The sequence below is a fragment of the Brachyistius frenatus genome, unplaced genomic scaffold, assembly GCF_029030835.1.
Source record: "Brachyistius frenatus isolate BFR_SWC_R1_liver_20210118 unplaced genomic scaffold, ASM2903083v1 Contig_345, whole genome shotgun sequence".
Lineage (NCBI taxonomy): Eukaryota > Metazoa > Chordata > Actinopteri > Embiotocidae > Brachyistius > Brachyistius frenatus.
In genome coordinates, this window is record NW_027210944.1 from 102,223 (window position 1) to 122,500 (window position 20,278).

At 42.5% G+C, this 20,278-nt stretch overlaps 1 protein-coding gene across 3 annotated transcripts in view; it reads right to left on the reverse strand.

Moving 5' to 3' along the window:
• Positions 1 to 20,278, reverse strand: part of LOC138636011 (glucosidase 2 subunit beta-like) — a 121,977-nt gene that overhangs the window by 95,958 nt on the left and 5,741 nt on the right. For all 3 annotated transcript variants that reach the window (XM_069723790.1, XM_069723789.1, XM_069723788.1), the window contains exons 6-8: positions 14,333 to 14,462; positions 6,882 to 6,948; positions 2,543 to 2,621 (exon numbers count right to left, since the gene is read on the reverse strand). In XM_069723790.1, coding sequence (XP_069579891.1) covers positions 2,543 to 2,621; positions 6,882 to 6,948; positions 14,333 to 14,462 — 276 coding nt within the window. The remainder of the gene's footprint in view (positions 1 to 2,542; positions 2,622 to 6,881; positions 6,949 to 14,332; positions 14,463 to 20,278) is intronic.

A 20,278-nucleotide genomic window follows, 5' to 3' on the forward strand; every position in this document is an offset into this window, starting at 1 on the left:
TTCCGTTCACACACACACACACACACACACACACACACAAAAGAAAACGGCGTGCAGACCGAGTGTTATTGTTTGCCCTCGATGGCTTCGCTATGTATTCATCAACCTGACAGGATTTACACGTACTTAGCACTGGCTGCACAGTAGCATAATGGCAGCATTAAAGTCAGTTATTAGCTAGAAATGCCAAGGAGGCAATAACAAAGAATTAATAGGCGATTATGGAGCAGAATCCTTCGTCTAAACCCCCTCCCCAATACCGCAGAATTAACTTCTTATACGGTGCAACTGTTGCTGCCCCTGGACCTTGATTAAGGGGCTAACATGGGGCCGCTTGTCAGTTCTAATGTAAATTGCCTGTTAACTACCGTCAATGGCACCCTGTTTAATTTGCCCAGCTTGATCACCGTTTGTTGTGGTTGCAGTTAAGTACACATTTTCATATTCATGCATATTCATGCCGATTCATCCCCTTCAGATGCAGCTGAATTCATTAGGAATGTCTCCTCTAAACTAGCCAGCAGAATATTTTTTTTTTTTTTTTTTTTTTTTAAAGCATCAGATTTTTTTTCATCCGTGAGTCTTTGCTGTTGGATACAGCTTTGAAGTTTTCCGGGACACACCAATCTGATTGAATCTGCCTATTGGTGTCTCTGATCAAAACAACTCGGTGGAATCAATTGGTGATTCCCAACAGCCACAATCTCCAAATCATTTTTCTAGTTAGATACTTTGCAGTGTCTACAATTAGTAAGGGAATGCAAAATACACGCCGTCACCCCTGGAATAGTGGAGGACATCCCCGTCGACGGGCAAACTCCATCTGTGAACCGTTTTGAGCACGTCTGTAAACACATTTTCAGCTTAGTAACAACCTACTCGCAAGCTGAACTTCTCCCACCGTGCAGTGGCAGAACCCAGCAGACAATTTGGTGTGTGTTTGTGTATGATTGTGCGTATCACAATAGCCATTTGCAGGGGAAAAAAGAAAACTGGGGGGAGAGGAAAAAAAAAAAATACGAAAAATAAATTGAGCTCAAGCCATTTTGTTTACAGCCAGAGATTTTGATATCTGCTGCCTGGTAAGGGGGAGGCTCAACAAGTTTAAAGTGAAACAGACAGCCGCATTCTCGCACAAAGCAGCTTGAGGGGAAAATCACTGTTGGGAAACTGCGCTCGTCCTGTTCAGAATTCAAATGAATGTGGAAGCAATCCGGTTGTACGAGTGGAGGAAATAGTGAGGCCAGGCATGCAGGCAGTCGACCGAGACAAGACACAAAAACATCACAGGGAAGACAGTGTGGATGTGAATCCAAAAAAAAAAATTTAAAAATGCACGGTTGGGCTACATTTCTAATATTTGATATTGATAAATAGATAACACAAGCATCTAGCTTGTATTCAGCCGTATGTGTGGACATCGGTGGTAGCGTGCGATCCTCAGCTTGTGATTTTGAGTCTTGCTTATATACACTGCCCTGATGCCACAAATACTCACAGGTGCACCGACTCGCAGTTGAAATTATTCCCCAATAAATGCACAATTAAATCCAGTTTGAGGAACAGCTGCTTAACACTAGAAGTCCCCGGTTGTTTCGGGAAACTACTTATCTCCTCTCAAAATGAAGCTATATTTATGGCTCATTGTTACCATGCTCATCTTTTTGAAAGCATTAATGAGCCTGCGGCTGAGTGCCGGAGGGAAGAAGGTAAGCCGAATAGTATCAAAAGATAGACTACTGCAGAGTTGGGAGACAACTGACAATAAGAAAATAAAAAAATAAAAAACAGCTTTGTCCTTTAAAGGATAAACTCCTCTGGCAGAATAATTGGCAAACACCAATTCAGCAGAATGTACAATAACTTGCTGGAGCTTTTGTGAGGGAAATTCCACATATGGTCAGGTGAAATTATGTAGACGCTATGGCTGCGACAATTTTGTTTTGTTGGTTGACTACAAGTGGCAACAAATGTGACGTCACCCATCGGTTTGTGAACTGAACTTTATTCTCCTGTGACTCAGTCGAGTCATCTACTACCAGTAAATAAACCGAGATGATTCTGTATTGTCACAACATTGGTCATTTACAGCTTTTCTATAAATTCTTAAAACAGAAATGAAAAATGTAAACAAACCAAAGATAACCTGTTTTTTGACCCCCCTATAAAAGAAAGAAAAAATTGCACATGGAGCTGATAAATTCTCTTCAAACCTGATGGTAACTCTCAAAAACCAAAGGCTCCTCGAAGCAACTGTGAAGGTAATTGATGCCTACAAAGCAGTAGGAGGCTATAAAAAGATATCAAAGGGCTTCCAGCTTGCAAATTCCACTGTTTGAAACTCCATTAAGAAATGGAAGTTACAGAAAGTTAAGAGACAACCAGGAAGACCAAGAAACTTTGCCAACAGATTACTAGAAGGGATGTGGATGAACACGAGTCCTTATGAATGTTTATGACTGTTGTCAAATCATAGGAGACATCAGAAGAAAATGTTACCTGTAGAACTGTAACATGAAGTACAAGTATAAGAACTACTTACCAGTGCTTCCTCCTCAGAGAGAATTCGCTCCTCATCGTGGACAAGCACCACTTTGGCTTTAACTTCATCAACTGTCAGACTGTGGGGAGGTAAAAAAAAAAAAAATTAATAAAAAGGTTATTTCTCCCAGCTTTTTGTTGAGTATGATGATTGGATTTCATCATGATGCACTGAAAATTTAAAAAAAAGTAGTTTCCACTGACATTGACACCAATGAACTGTTTACAAAAGTAGAGCAGCCGAGGGCCAGCAAGACATTATTATTTTTGATGGCTAAGGTTATGATTAGGTTTAGGTCAGGGTTAGGGTTAGACATTTAGTTGTGATGGTTAAGGTTAAGGGGCTGGGGGATGCATTACGTGAATGGAAAATTCCTACGGCGATAGTGAAACAAACATGTGTGTGTGTGTGTGTTGGAGGGGGGAGGGTTAAAATACTCTGGAGATTAAATTAATACTGCACTTTTTTGACCAAATCCGCATCATCTTAAAACCATTTTCTACTATTTTTTGACTATGATAAACGCCCCTACAGCCCGAACTGACTCTAAATCAAACTGCAAAATAAACTTCACTTGCAGTTCAGCTAATGCAAGACTAAGTTGAAATTAAAAATATTTCCCTTGCGGGTGAACAACTCTGTCCTTTAAGCCTATCTCACTCTGAGTGGCACCCAACATAATGTAGCACGCAGTACAATCAACAGCACACATCCCGCCTATTATCCTACAACGCTCGGATCCTTCTATTCACTCATTCTTCCCTGCTGGCGTCTTCCTTCCAGAGGTTCCACCTAAACTAGCACTACTGAGCTGAGATAATGACTGCATAGCCACGATCAATCCCAGGAGTTCATCAAAAGCGGAAGTGCAGGCAAACATACAAAGCGAATAGTGCGTTCCACTCTCAGAGGATCAATGCCCGGGGTAAGTGCTGGAGAAACCATTGTGAAGCAGCACAAACGCTGCAGAGCCATAGCTCGGAAAATCTGGCATGAAGAAAACTGCCTATTGCCCCCACCCCATCACTGAGGGCATTTGTACACATGTAGACCACTGCATCATAAGAGCAGGTGCTTTGCGATGCACACCCCTTGTAGGTTTCACTGAGAAAGACAGTAGTAGATATTAGGGGACTCACACACACACACTGATAAATCCTGACAGAGGGGAGGGGATAAAAAGTACAACCTGTTCATGGGCTTTTGGGAGGCTCTATCATGGTTCATTTCCTGAAGCAGTTGGTAGACTCTATTTATAGGCCAGCATACTGGTACCAGTTAATCCTGCACTGGGCTTGCCAACTGCCTGCCAGCTGGCACAGTGGGTTGCACTTGTGTGTGGTGCTCGGGAAGATTCCGGATGAAATAATGGTGAGGATGGGGAGACTAGAATCTACCTTAATAGCCCATGTGTGAGGGTGCTTTTTTTTTTTTTTTCCCGTAGTGCAAACTGATAGAAATAAACTTTTAGACTGAAACTTCTACTTCCTACCTCTGAATCACACTAAGATCCTTAAATATGGTGGTGATTGAAAGTTTGTGAACACTTTAGAATTTTCTTGTTTTCAGCATAAGATAAACAGAACCCAATTAAACAAATGAGATCAAAATATGATGTTTGGTCATTTATTTATTGAGGGAAATGATCCAATGTTTTGGAGAAACACTTTCAAGAGAAAGTGGGCCATGCAGTTATTCTCCCAAAGAATGATTAAAGAAGAATAAAGTTAACGTTTTGGAAAGGACAAGTCGAAGTCCTGACCTCAATCCGATAGAAAAGTTGTGGAAGGACCTGAACCAAGCAATTCATGTGAAGAAACCCACAAATGTCCAAGAATTGAAGCTCTTCTGTATGAAGGAACGGGCGAAAATTCTTCAGAACTGAACAGATTGTTATATTGTAATATTGTCTCAACAAAAAAAATAACCATGTTTTAGGTCACATTTATGCAGAAATACAGAAAACTGAAAAGGGTTCACAAACTTTGGAGCATCACTGTTAGATCTATGGCCTGAACCTGCTGCACAGTTTAAAGGAGCAGTGATATTCATAGAGTTAATATTTGTATGAAAATACAAACATAATGATAATCAGCAGCATCTTAGCTTCTGGCTAATGTGTTTATGTGTCATAAACGATTCAAAACTTTACATGAAAAAAATGGTAATTTTGGTTGTGAAGCAATTATTGGTGACTAAATGGACACAAAAATGAGATTAGTTCAGAGTATAAATGAGAGAACAATTATCTGTGAATCTGCATTAAAGATAATTAGCAATTCCAATCGTGTGGATTAAAGAATGGGGTAACATTCTGCAAAGTGTCATTAGGGACAAAGCCAAGAGCTTCTTTTTTTTTTTTTTTTTTTGTACAAGATAAAGAGTCTGCGGTTGGTGTGCATGCTAAACCGGGTCAAAGTCAGCAAATTGCCCGGCATTGTGCAAGCATCAGGTATACCGGTGACTTTCGACTTTGCATTTATCATAACTCGACTAAATCGAGCTTGACACTTGGGCATGTGCTTACAGGGGGAAAAAATGGTGATGTTGCATACATACACAAAAGCTTCCACCTCCTGTTTTATTCAAATGGGCATCAATATATGTCCAGCATCGAGATAGCCAGCTCACCAAATCTACCGACAGACAAACGGAGACAATGGGTGGATGGAAATAAAGCGGCACTTGCAGATATTTCAGCTTAGTAATGTCTTTGTTTAAGCTCAGCTCGTGGACATGCATTGTTTCGGATGGAGGGGATGGATGGAGGTGGAGCTGGGGAGGGAAGACATGGAGGTGGGGGGTGGGTTGGGGGGTGGGGGCTGAATAATGGTACACATCCAATCACAGGAATGCATAAGTGGGCATATACGCCACTGTGGAAAATCGCTGCACAAGCACTTCGTCCTCGATGCGGCCATATGTTTTATAGCGCTTTCAGTTTACTGTGCCCGGCCCCAGCTTCCTGTCCGGGAGAATATGCCCAGCTAGCTTAAGCAGTATTGATTTTGTTTTTCAAGCATGTTGCGGGGAAGCGAGGAATGCGAGGCTGTAGACAAAAAGCATGAAGGGCTGAAGGTTCGCCGGTTATCTCGCACTCTGTTTTTCTGCAAGCCACCGGGGAAAATTTACATATCTTGCCCGAAAGCAAAATGGATGCCATTCTCTTTAAAGCTGACCGACGTTAAACAATGATCATGACAGCGAAGTTAGTCAGCTCGGGTGGCGGAGGGGAAGCTGGGAGGCAGGGAAAATGGGGTGGGGGGGCAACAAGTGAGCCCGCTGAGACTTGAAGATTGAACAATGCAAATAAGGCAATGAATTACTTTTCGAAGTTTGCTGGTGGAATAAATAGGCACGGCAGCTCCGTGCGACGAGATGTGTGCACTCGACTCAGACTGATGATGCTTCACTGCATCAGAAGTTAAGGTGGAACTAATGAGTGTAGTCCATATTCATATTCCTTTCAATTAGGTAATCACCAAACACCTATTTATTCTGTAGCACGAGCAATTTAAGATGGAATAAATGTGACAAACTCTGTTTAAATGCGGTGTCGTGGCTCTTCTTTCCCCGACTCATCGTTCTTGTTTCACTTTGCTGCATTAGCAGATTTATTTGATTTTTGTAGACTTTGAAAATTCAAAGCGAGTTGATGCAAGTTTGTGGTCCATTATATTTCCTAAAACACCCCTTAACCACAGCGACAGATGTGACAGTGAGTCCTTAAGGTGTTACATAAAGCTTTTTTTTGGTTGTTTTCACTACTTTATGTAACTGCTGCTGGCTAGTAAATTAATCACAGGAGTTTGCCACTGAAATAACTCGGAAAGAACAGTGTTTAAGGGCAGCAGATCATTTGCTTTGAAAGGTAGCGCTGAAATATGAAGGTAGATTTTCACACTCCCCGGTATTCATTGCCCACTGCGGTACATTTTTAAAAAGGGCACAGCAGAAGAAGAAAAGACTAAACTGGGAGGAAATACGCTTGAAGAATTTCTTTAGTATTGGATTTCATAGCAATCTAAATAATGTGACAAAAGCCTTTTCACCCTGGCAAGAGCAGAATCCTACGGGGGAAACCGTTTCAGTATAAAAATCTGTGGTAGCCTTAAAAAAAAATTAAAAAAAAACTGAATCGACAGATGCCCATTATGTAAAAACCTTTGCAACGTAACCAAACTATTTATACACCATATTTCTAGTTTTATTCTTATTCTAAGGCTGATTCAGCAGAGTGTCATCATTTCTGGAGTCATTGAAATGCACAGAGCTGAACATGAAGGCAAAAAGTGGATCGTAAAGGTTGTCATTTGAATAAATAATCAGTGTCATTTACCTGCCGTCTTTATCGCTGTCCAGGAACTGGAAAACGCTGGTTGCTGTTCTGTTCTGATGTCTGAGACCTAAAAATAAATACATAAATTTAAAAAAAAAAAGTCATACCTGTGTTACTGCAAATTTGTTTAAGTAGAAACCACTTTAGGTGTTTATGTTATGAGCACAATGAGTCATGATAACAAAAGGCAGGTAAAAATGTTTTAATTTTTTTATTACAAAACAATGTAGGAGTTTCTTTTGAGTCACCAATCACTGCGATAAACATTAATCCAATCGGATGCAAAGTGAGAGGCAGGAAGAGAGAGAAGGACAGAGCTGGAGCTGGATTTAAAAAATATGGGGAGTGGAAGGAGGAGGGGGTAGTGGGTAAGGGAGTGGGGGGGGAGGGGGGCAATCAGGCAATGAGTCAGTCACGCTGTGCAAGAACATTTGGTTTCCCTGTAGGAAAAAAAAAAAAAAAAAAAAAAAAAAAAGAAGCATGTCACAGTCCAGAATGCAATCAGAAGGCTTTGTGCTGTAACGGCTGCTATGACAGTGATTTCCCTCTTCTCCATTCATATTCGCCAGCAGATGAAAAGGAGACGCAGAAACTTCCTCACCCACCCCACCCCCTTTTTCCTTTTTTTTTCTCCCCAGCGAGCATGTGACCCCAGCTGATTCAGTTTGTGAATCGCATTCACTGGGAGTGGGAGGCGAGAGGAAGTTGTCTTTATGTTGGGCGCCGAGCGTCTCCCACATCATCAGCAGAAGAGAGAACGTAAAGGGGCAAGCTGATTGGCCCCGAAGTCAGGGGAAAAGTACTTTACATAATGCTAATTGCACATCCGCCGCAATTACCTTTCCGTACTAATTACAGAAAAGCTAATTGTCAAATTAGCATTTTTTTTTTTTTTTTTTTTAATGTTTTTTGGGGGGTTTTTTTTACACCGAGTGTACAGTAAAGCGGCTGCGTGGAGTGCGAGCTGTAGGGGTGTTTAAAAAAAATAAAAATAAAAAATAATAAAAAATAATCGCGCCTCTTTTTTCATAAATCCAGCTTTGCGTTGAGGATTAGAAGTTTTAAAAGATGAGAGAGATTGAGCAGCACGTCCCGACACCCACAACCTGACTGGGAAGCGGAGATTCCTCAACCCCCGTTGTTGACTCTACTCAAGCGCAGGTAGAAAAACAAACACCATTTGCCGATATTCTGCTGGAATACACGCAGCATCTGTCGCATCAGTGGGCCTATTCTTTCGTTTGAACGTGCGCTCTATTCCCAACCTCATGCTTGACATTCTCAACCCGTCCTCTGGTCGCCCTGTCTCGCAAAAAAAAAAAAAGAGGAGGAAGAGAAATGGTCTGATCCCTCCCCTCTACTACAGAGCTGGAGCTATGAAAAACTGCCATAAGGAGGAGGAGAGGTAGAGGAGGGGAGGAGAAGGAAGGAGAAAGATGGAGTGGGTGCAGTGTGGGGGGGGGGTGATGTGGTAAAAGGTAAAAGGAAGAGTGGGGAGGAATGAGGAAAATAAAGGGAGAAGAGAGTGGGAGGGTTGGGGGAAAAAAAAAAAAAAAGAAGACGACGACGAGAAGGAGGTTGGAGACATTGGCTCTTTAGGCCGATGGCACGTATAGGGGGCTATGTTTACTAATGGACACCATCAGTCATCCACCCATGTTGCCCTGGTGATATCGCAGCACACTCGTAAAATAAGAGAGGCACAAAGAGAACTGAGGAAATGGAACATGTCAGCGGGAGGCTGCAGATCTACGCCGAGCCTACCGAACACGCTATCCACACAGAGCTCTCTGTTATTGTAGGCTGAGAAAATACCAATTTTGCCGCCTTTTGTACACCACAAGCAATATTTCCAGGAAGGAAATTACCTCTTTCCGTGGGGGGGTACTTTGAAATGGAAATAGACCAAAAGGCTGCAGGTGTTACGTTGAACTTTTACTTCGCCGAGACGAACAGACGGTGTAAATACGGAGATAGAGGCGGAAAATAAGGATTTTTTTATTTTTATTTTTATTTTACCTAAAAGCTGCGGTTTAATGGCGACAGTTTGCAGCAGTACAATGACTCAGACGTTCGGCGTCGCAGTTAGGAACGCTGGCAGCACAATCAGACCGCTGCGGTGCACAAAATCAATAAGTTACCAATTTAAGTTTATTTATCAATTCATAAGGGTTGTGGTCACAGTTTCTTCTCAGGGTCGTCACATGGCAGGAAGTCCTTTTCCAGGACAGTTTTTAAAATCAACCTGCAGCTGATATGACCGAATTGTTCTGCTCGGTTAAGATTCAACGCCGAAACTACAAGCTGCTACGAATAATGCAAATTAACAAATCAATATCGACGTGATGATTAGATGGCTCAGGAGTAAAAAGGCATCAACCACAAACTACAACGTTCCCGTAACTCTGTTGACCTTCGTTGACTTTTGTCTCCACTATCTGTTTTTGGGAAAACACCATTTAAAAATACTACATGTCTTAATTATGTATATTTTCATCATATTCTGGAAGAAATAGTCAAAAATGTACTTCTGACATCAGATCATCTTAAAAACATTCTTTAAAAAAAAAAAAAAAAAATAGTCCTTGATTCTACTGCAGGGGGGAAGTTATCAAAACAGTAAGTAGATGAAATGTTAGTCACTCGGTCTGCAACGTCTCTGGCAGCTCGGGGGAACCGCTGAAATCCTCAGAGGCAGCCGGCAGGACAAATATACTGCGTCTGCAGCGATTAGTACATGTTCCTGGAAGTCCATACATGCTTTATACACGGGGTCCACGTGCACATGTACTGCACATACACAGGAATCGCATGTTCCAAACCAGATATTAATCTTAATAAGCGTCGGCTCGCAATCTGAACGCAATCAGCCCCGGAGAGATGGCGACGTGGAAGGACACTGCAGTTCAAGCAAAACTGGACATGTCGCTCATCAGTTTTTGCAAAATTTGATGACAACATTTACATATAATGAAACAAACTTGACTCGCTCCACTCCACTGCAGCGGCAAGTGTTCTCGTTATCGACATTTTTTTTTTTGCCGCATTACAATCTCAATATGCCGAGTTCAATGGACTTTCGGCAGATGTCTTCACAATATTGCGCAACACCTTAGTTTACTTAGCAGGTGTATAAATGCCCGGGGTCAGAAAACGGCACACCGAGATGCAGCTGATGCTACACCAGTCGTGAACGTAGACCGGTCCTCATAATGTTATAGTTTGAACGTCTGTTCCTCGAGGCCTCAATTTGACAATCAATCACGCAACAAGATCTTTTTCTGGTTTTGATGATGGTTAATGAGGTCATACTTGACATTTGTCTGAATGACAACACACCTGTACCTCTGCTGGAGAAGTGTATGATTAAACACTCAACATAATACGGATATGATGTATGTCTTAATCATTCTGCGCGACTGTATTTTACAAAAACAGACATGAGGATTTAAACGGGAAACGTAAAAATGAGACCCGCAGCAGTTAGTGAATGAATTAATCAGTCAAATACAAAACAATGTGCAACTTTTTTGGAAAACAATGAATCATTTTTAGTTAAATAATCAAAATATTCTGTGGTTCCAGCTTCTCAGATGTGAGGATTTGATGCTTTTCATTGACGCATCCGATTCTAAACGGAGTAGATTTAGTTTTTATACGATGGATTAAACAAAACAGGCCACCTGAAGATGTAACCTCGGACGGTCAGCTAGTGTTTTTTTTTTTTTACCATTTTCTGACGTCTAATTAAAAAAAAGGAAGGAATCAAGGATAAAAAATCTTCAAATGAATCCAAAAAAATGAGGTGATGTTTGAAGTATTTAGAGCTGAAATTCTCCACAATAACTTGGCAGACCATGAACTGTGTCCATATTCAACATAACCGTGTCGGGTTTTGATATCCTGCCGCCTGTCTGTTCGTATAAATTCTACATTTAAAAAGAGCTGGGGAAAAAAAACAACATGAAGACGTTTTATTATTTAAATTTCCAGTTAGGTTGTCCATGTTTCAAATGTGGAACGATGACTGACTGACTGACTGCTGCCGTACGCTTAATTCATGCTAAAGGCTGCACATGAGGTGGTTTACAAGACGGTCCGCCAGCGAAGAAATCAGGTCAGCCGGCGGATTACCGATGAACTTGAGGAAATCCCCTCAAACTGTGGGTGAACTCTGGGACTGCGTCTAGCTTTGCATATTGGGACGTACCACCCGGGTCTGGACGACGGGGCTAACATCAAACAAACATCATTAAAAAGAGGGAAGAGACCCGAAAGCTTCTCACGGACGGCATTGAGAGGGAATTCTTTTTTCCAGAAAAAAAAAAAAAAAAACGAGCACATGTGATCGGCGTCCTTCCTCATTAGCGGTGGGAAAAACAAAGTCTCTGTTAATCAGTGAGGATTTACTGCCGATTTCCCAACATGCTTTGCAACATGCGGAAAACAGTGCTCGGCTAATAAAAGAACTCGGCGCCGCTTAATCGTGCGTTTCTAGTCACGCGCGTTATGTTGTTGTATTTTAAAAAGATAAAACGTATATTGATTGAACGGATTGGATTGATGATGGAGTGACTTGTATTTCCTCGACACGTCATCTGACCATTTAAAAAGAGGGAGATGTAAACATAGCACTTGTTTTTTATCCAGTGAATTCATGCACCCCCTGATTCTCCATATCGAGTTTTTTTTTTTTTTTCCCCCGCTGCACCGCACACACATTTTGCCACATGAAAACTCATTTTCTTCGAGGCTACAAATAACCCGGCCCTTTAAAAACTTCTCAATAACTGTGCGTGAAGCCCCGGAGACGTGTGTGAGCGACAGGCGCCGTAAACGGAGAGACTGTTAAGTTCTACTTTGCAGGCTCAGCTGGTTGTTCGTCTGGCTTTTCATTCCTATTTTGACACCGGCTATTGACAGCTCATGAAGGAGAAGACAAGACATTCTCTGGCTTTGTTGTGATGTTCCTATATTTAATTGATGCAACTCAATATTTGTCCCCATGGGCACGCTGCAGTTTAAGGGTCTTTTAAGGCAATTGTCTGAGTTTTTTTTTTTTTTTTTTATTTAATGTGCTTCACTGCCAGAGCGTATTTTTGTAAGTTGGGAGACTTGTGTGTGTGTGTGTGTGTGTGTGTGTGTGTGTGTGTGTGTGTGTGTGTGTGTGTGTGTGTGTGTGTGTGTGTGTGTGTGACACGGGGTGAAAAGAGCTCTAAGGGAAGTTAAGGCTTCTTAATTATTGGTTTTCTAGTATGACATTCATGATGACGACAAAATTATATGATGTTAGAGAGTTATGATGACATGGAGGAAACTGTGGCCATTAACTTAATGGTGTTTTGCGAGTTTGGGGTTCTGTGGAGACTCAAGAAGCATTTAAGAGATGTAATTTAAAATCTAATAAGAAACCATCGTGCAGGTTAATGAAGTTCTGTTACATTCGTGCTCTGGCGACACGAGTTCATACAATGCTGACTGCCAGGTAAATCTCTCTGTATGCTCAGTTGATGAAACAATTCAATCGTGCATTTCAAGAAATTAGTCGACCATTTGCTGCATGATTATGATGTCAATTTAGTTATTATTATAATATAGTTTTTGGGGCATCAGAAAATACTTTTTTTTTTAAAAACTGTCATAATGAACTTTTACACTATAACTTTTTACAAACGTACGCACGAAAACAAGTTGCTTTTTAACGACAAAGCCAACAGCTGTACACAACAGCCACAGCAGTAGCTGCAGCTAAAGCCGTGGCTACTGCTGAGCCGACATCATGAGCTCGATCACAGTGTTTCTGGAATTACAAAAGACAAAAGTTCCACTCTTTGGGTTTAAAAACATACAAGCTGTCTTGAATGTGGCTGCGATGGAAATGGCTCAAATGTAAATGTAACAAGCAAATCTTACTGGTAATATGAACATCATTTTAAACTGTATTTGAAGTAATCCCAAGTTGTTGAAAAGAACTTCTGACAACAACAACAAAAAACATGGTTTCAAAAACGGACTCGGGGGGGCCATGAATCAACTAAATCATATCACAAATTCTGTCGAATATAAACGTTACAGATTGGGGAAACTACTTCCGAGATGAATGCTTGAAAAGTCTCTGCTTCACTGTGCGAATTTTCAACTCCAGGAATGGAACCAAAATGTGCATGAAAAGCTGAATCAACTTGCCATCTGAAATAATAACGGTAAGGGCTCGTCGGGAAGCTGTAAAGTGCTTGCTGAATTATACAGTTGGCAGATTAATGCTTATCCACCCAAATTCAAGCATTAATCAACATGTAATGTCACCGACTGCAGGCAGGAAAAAAAAAAAAGGATTGATAAGCAGCTTTTAAACCACTGAAACTTCCCCTCAACTTCTAAGCACCACACACACACACTATCATTAGAGTTGCATAATAAAACCCTGGATGGATAGCCAACATGGACAAGACATGCCAACGCGGGCATGGAAATAAAAATTGATGGTTGTCACGCCCTGAAGATGAGCAGTAATGGAAGTAAAGGATGACAGGAGCGTGTGTGGGGCGTGTGGGGGGAGGGGAGGGCAGCGACAACCAGCAAAGGTCAGCTCGCACGGCGGGAAGCATGATGGATGCATGCTCAGAGGAAGCGCCAAAGTCAAATGACCTTTATTGCAAGCAAAACTTTTACTTGAGGGCCAGTTTGACACTAGAAAGACAATCAATTGCCAAAACTCCTCGACATCACTTCGAAAAAAAAATCCTGACAAAGTACTGATATCAGGCAAATCACATTATTCTTAAACGTGTCGTTTGATATAGTGACAACAGAATGCGAGTTTAAGAGTTTGAGTTTGCGTCACACTTACACTCACACTGCGCTACAATCTAAAGAAATCTCTAACTTTGAGCTAATTGAACCCAGACCATCTGTACGCCCCGCCATCCCGACACACACTTAATGACTCCAAATCCTCCTGCTGAAAAATGATTGAGCCCGTTTCCCATCCGGCCTCACAACTTTCTGTACATCCACACACGCAAGCCTGAGCGTCACTTAAATGCCGAGCCAGCTTGTGCTCGGAGCGATAAGGGAATTTTCCTGTGAGTCATAAGCAACTTCTCTCTGAAGGTTTGAGGAACATAAAAGGAGAGCTGAGGGAACGCAATGTGCTGCTGATCAGCAATCCTCTCCGAGTCAGTTTATTTCAACGGCGCAGGCGTCTGTATTTAACCCTTCCGGCTCTTTCTGACGTCCTGCCATTTGTCATCCTGACCATCTGACCCGAGGTTCGCGTGCCAATTTACTTTTGTTCGACGCAAGGCTGAAATGAAATGGAAGCTGCCCTGTAGCCGGAACAACGGCCTACCTATATCTGCAAACTGGAGCAACTCTGTGAAATGAACAAATGCCTTCAGATGGACTCAAACCAAATCATGGGCGGGTTAAAAAAGTGCCGCGACCCTTACCTCTGTCCTCTGCCTCCAGCGCCTTTAACATTTGCTCTTTGACTCGATCGGCCTCGTGTTTCCTCCTTCTGTGTTCCTCTAATTTGATCTGGAGGTCTTCGGCGACCTGATGAAGCTCTCTGAGCTGAGCCTGAAGGGAGACAATACGAGGACAAACACAGGATGAGCCCAACATGCAAAACATGTTTCTACCAACCAGTTAGTTATACGCTGCTCAAAAAAATAAAGGGAACACTTAAACAACACAACGTAACTCCAAGTCAATCACACTTCTGGGAAATCAACCTGTCCAGTTAGGAAGCAACACTGATTGTGGATCAGTTTCACCTGCTGTTGTGCAAATGGGAACAGACAACAGGTGGAAATGAGAGGCAATTATCAAGACAACCCCTGTAAAGGAACGGTTCTGCAGGTGGTGCCCTCACCACTAGAGGTAGCATGAGGCGGTGTCTACAACCCACAGAAGTTGCTCCGGTAATGCAGCTCATCCAGGATGGCACATCAATGCACACTGTGGTAAGAAGGTTTGCTGTGTCTGTCAGCACAGTGTCAAGAGCACGGAGGACATACCGGGAGACAGGCCACGTCTCCACCAGGAGACGTGGAGGGGGCCGTAGGAGGACAACAACCCAGCAGCGGGACCGCTATCTGCTCCTTTGTGCAAAGAGGAACAGGAGGAGCACTGCCAGAGCCCTACAAAATGACCTTGGCGGTGGGTCAGCGATGGTCTGGGGAGGCATTTCTTCAGCCCTCCGTGTGCTAGCCAGAGGTACCCTGACTGCCATTAGGTCCCGGGATGAGATCCTCAGACCCATTGCAAGACCATATGCTGGTGCAGTGGGCCCTGGGTTCCTTCTGATGCAGGACAATGCTAGGCCTCATGCGTCAGCAGTTCCTGCATGATGAAGGCATCGATGCTACGGACCGGCCTGCCCGTTCCCCAGACCTGAATCCAATCCAGCACATCTGGGACATCGTGTCTCGTTCCATCCAGACTGTCCAGGAGTCGACTGGTGCTTTGATCCAGGTCTGGGAGGAGATCCCTCAGGAGAACATCCGTGGTCTCATCAGGAGCATGCCCAGGTGTTGTAGGGAGTGCATACAGGCACGTGGAGGCCACACACACTACTGAGACTCATTTTGACTTGTCTTGAAGAATTTCCACAGAAGTTGGATCAGCCTGTGATCTGATTTTTCCACTCATATTTTGAGTATGATTCTGAATCCAGACCTCCATGGGATAATGATTTTGATTTCCATTGATCATTCTTATGTTATTTTGTTCTCAACACATTCAACTATGTAATGAATAAAGATTTTCAACTGGAATATTTCATACATTGAGAGCTAGGATGTGTTAAGTGTTCCCTTATATTTTTTTGGAGCAGTGTAGTTAATATGACCTGTTCTACAGTAGTTTCTAGTGCAGGTGAGTACAAACACTGCCAAACTTTCCTGATATTTTCTCTCCTGATGTTTTCTTTTCTGATATTTTCCTTCGTTTGAGGCACAACAGAAAACACAATCTTAAATATGTATTCGGTTCTACGTCTGAAAAATTGACAAAAGCCATTGTGGATGAACTCTGCTTTAATCCCACTACCGCTGCACCTTTTCCATCACTCTAGCTCTGAACTCATTATTTAAATCTTGGCACCATTTCGAAAACTGCTGCTTTCTTTTTAAGTAACACGCGCGCTGCACTGACCAAACACCATGTACTGTGTAATGACATCAGGTTTGCATATCAGTGTTTCAGGTTTCAATGATTTTGCAACTTACCACTGTGTTGCATCACCTCTTCTTTTAACAACACTCTGTAAATGTTTTGGAACTGTGGAGACCAGTTGCTGGAGTTTTGAAAGTGAAATGTTGTCCCATTCTTGCCTGGTATAGGATTTCAGCTTTTCAGGGTTATTTTTTTGTCCAAAGAGAGGATATATTTTTTTTTATTAAACAAGCAAATTTCTCAGTTTCAACATTTGCTATTTTGTCCCCGTTTTCTTTTCCATTAAATGTGGGTTTACGTGATTCGCAAATCATCGCTTTCTGTCTTTATTTACATTTTGCACGTAGTCACAACTTTTTTGGGGGAAACGAGGTTATAAAAACACTGCTCGAGTCCAACCACACAGAGCAGGAGGTGCATGATGTTCATGTTAATCATTGTATTACTTTCTGCACAGTCATGATTACACATTTCTTACTAGAGACACACAACATGGAAATCATAATTTACACACCACCTCAAAAGCATGGACAGAAAGTTGGACCTGAGTTTTTAGGGTTTCTTCACTTTCTTCACGCATCAGTATGTCTACCTCTCGACCAGAACCAGCCTGGGAATTTACAAAACTCGTACGACAGCAGTCGGATCGGCACAATAGACTATTTAAATCCGTTGCATCGGGAGGTGTTGCTGCCACACCAAAAATGACAGCTTTTGACAACCAAGCGTAACCTATCATCACTCTCTGTAATGGACCAATTAATATGAAAAAGCAGCATCTCCTTGTTTACGTGTGTGTGTGTGTGTGTGTGTGTGTGTGTGTGTGTGTGTGTGTGTGTGTGTGTGTGTGTGTGTGTGTGTGTGTGTGTGTCAATTCTGCCTCCCAAATCTCTCCTCAGAGACTCTCATAATGCAGTGATGGATCCTGTGTGGTGCAGCAAGGGATGACTACCTTTCTAGGCCACGCTGTTTGCTCAGCCACCTTCGGTTTGCAGCAGTGATTTATGGGCTCCATTATGAGCGTACAAGAAAATATTTACTGGTGAATAACACAACATGCGAAAAGTTATTCCTGTGTGTAAGTATTAAACAGCAAAAACTAATGTGGACAGTATCAGCGCATGAAGCCGAATTAAAATGTCTATACATTTTTGTTTGTGACTGAGACTTCTCAAGTTCCTCTCTTGGAAAGCTGTAGCGCCATTTAGACCTGAAACAAGATTCAGCATTTTAGGTAAAGAAAAGGTAGAGGAAAAACTATACTTTAAAAGTCAGGGACCAGCAAACGCTGCACATCATTTCCTGCTTTAAGATGTACTCTCAAGGGTGGGTCAATAAACAGAAAGATAATCACAATCCTCCTGAAAGAGGATTTTATTGAATACCAATCTGCATTCAATTAACAAGCTGCACTGCCATGCTACCCTCAGCTTTCTTTGTGTAAAGGATTCTAATTTGATTAAAAAAAAAAAAAAAAAACTTTTCTTGCGAGCTGCTTCTTTAACAGCAGATTTTTTTTTTTTTTCCTTAACCCTCGAACCGGAGGAGGAGTTCACTTTTGAGGCACTGTGAAAGGTTCCCGATACGAGGCGACCCTGCCATATCAACAGAGAAACACCGAGAGGAGAGGATCACAAAGTGCGGCAGGGCTCGGAGGGCCGGGTGACACTTCAGCCTCGATCTGCCAATCAGCCGCCAGAGAAAAGAACATGAACACACAAAAAAAAAAAAAAAAAGAAAGAAAGCAGAACAAAAGGGAAGAGTGCCGGGTAAAAGCCCAGAAACCATCAGCTGGCAAATCAGACGTGTGTGTGTGTGTGTGTGTGTGTGTGTGTGTGTGTGTGTGTGTGTGTGTGTGTGTGTGTGTGTGTGTGTGTGTGTGTGTGTGTGTGTGTGTGTGTGTGTGTGTGTGTGTGGCCTTCAGTCAAATCTCTGTTGTCAAATAAGTGCTATCTTTTTTTAACTGCACATGTTTTAAACAAACCTGACGATCCTGAAATGCTTTTTTTTTTTTTTTTTCCTTGTAGCACAAACGGAGCTGCAAAGTGCTTCAAAATACCTTGAAATTAAGTGATTTCTCTCATAATCAATGCACAAAGTAACACAAAGGTTGAGGGCAGCCCCGAGAAAATCAAGAGGATGTTAAAATGTGCAGCAGCAGCAACGAGTCCTTCACAATCCGAACTACATATTTAAAAATGACCGTAACCGACATGTCTTACAGCACTCGGGTCTTAATAAATCTGCAGTTTTCAAATGCTAATACAGAAAAAAAAATGAAATTGTCGACCTCAACTTGTGGTTGGACGGTAACTTGTAGCTCCTAAAGCACAACACTGCATTAAGTAATGAGACCACTGAACCAGTAAATAAAACCTCCGACATATAAAGAGACCCACAGCTGCCAAATTCACCCATTTAATTTACACCAAACTCTGTGGCTCCAGTCTCTAATTTGGATTAGTGCTTGTTAAAGTAAATGTGCAAATGGAGAGCAGAAGAAAAACCGTCAAGTAGTTCCTGCTTATATTGAAGCGGGTCGATTCCAAATAGGTTTGATTGCTCAGGACAGACACTTGTTTACTCGTGTTGACTCACAATCCTCCATTCAACCCCCCCCCCCCTCCCCACCCGTACTGCTGCAGAGTGACGGCTGAATTCCTTTAGAGATGCAACAACATGCGAAGTCGGTGGCACGACAAGAATTTGATGTCGTGTATGGGCTAGAAAATAACAGCGCAAACTACAATTAGACTGGATGTGAAACAGAACACACGACAGCGACACTGTTGAAACGAGAGGATGATCGGTAGGAAACGGCATGAGCTGATCAACTCAAACGAAGTGGTCCAAGTGAGACGATGGTGGGAAAATAGCTGGATATTTTTTGGGTTTATTTTTTTTTATTTTGACAGCCAGTAAGCAGCGAACGTCTCACTGTGAAAGGGCAGAAAGAAGCCGCGCAGCAGGCGGAGGTCGGTGCTGGAAGAAAACGGAGCTGGAAGCACAACAGACGCCCGAAGCAGCAGGAGCCGTGAACATGTATGATCAAAACAGTATCACGGAGTCACAAGCTGCTCATTTAGAACAGGAATCCACAGAGTGCAGAGCTCGTAGAAGCAAATTAACCCCGACGTCCCGATCCGCCCGAGCGCGTTTGCCAGCGAGCCGGGTAACGGCGCCGCCGTCACTGAGCGACGGCGCGAGTAGGCGGAGCGAAAAGTTAATTAGATGCGTGGCGGATAACCGAAACAATATCGACGCCCAGCAGCTACAAACTAGGAGAGCGTTCTACTTTTTTTACGATAAGAATAAAGTCCCCGTGCAAAACATCTGAATAGCTGCGAAATGAACTGACGCGACGTTTTGTACAGGCAGGAATGGATCCCACAGTGTCTCCTGATGACACTGGGGAGCCTCCGACTTGCGCTCCAGCGCCACCGTGAGGTGGATGTCTGACATGGTCATCGTGTTTGCGCGTGCTGGATGTGAGCATGTTAGCGTCTCGATACGAGCATTCAGCTCAAAGCAGCGCCTTACAAAAAAATGGCTGCGGACTTTTGGTCTTGTTTGGAATCGTTACCGGTGAAGGAAATGTAAAAAAAAAAAAAAAAAAAAAAATAGTTGCAACGTTTGCGTTTTACAAAAGTTTGAAGGCGACCTTAAAGAAACAGTATTCATTATATTCCTCTCTTGATAGACTTTCTATATGTATGCATGTATTAGTTAATAGATAATTTAACCACCACAAGTGCCTGATATCGTAACAGAATCACGTACGGAACGAACGAAAATAAAATGATGTGTTGCTGTAGGATTTGGATTCAGACCTAAACTTGTCCATATAATTAATTCTGCGACGTTTTGCTGCTCCATCACAGTTTTTCGAGGCATCCCGAGTTTTTTTTCTAGTCATTTTCGCCCTTTGCCCCCCCCCCCCCCCCCCCCTCTTAACTTCCTACACTGATTGTTATGTAAACCCACTCAATTCAATGTCATTACTCTGTATTATACATTCATCACGTTGCTTTGGGGCGAGCAGCGGCAAAATGTTATGTTTTCAGAAATGTAAATCAGTTCTCCGTTATTTTTTGCTGCGGTAACCTCGCCGCTGCAGGCGTCTCCCTTTCTGAATCGAGTTAAGGATTAAGCGCGTGTATCGTTTGTAGACCATCGAGACCGCCGAATGACTGCGGTGTACGTTTCCTGCGGTTGGA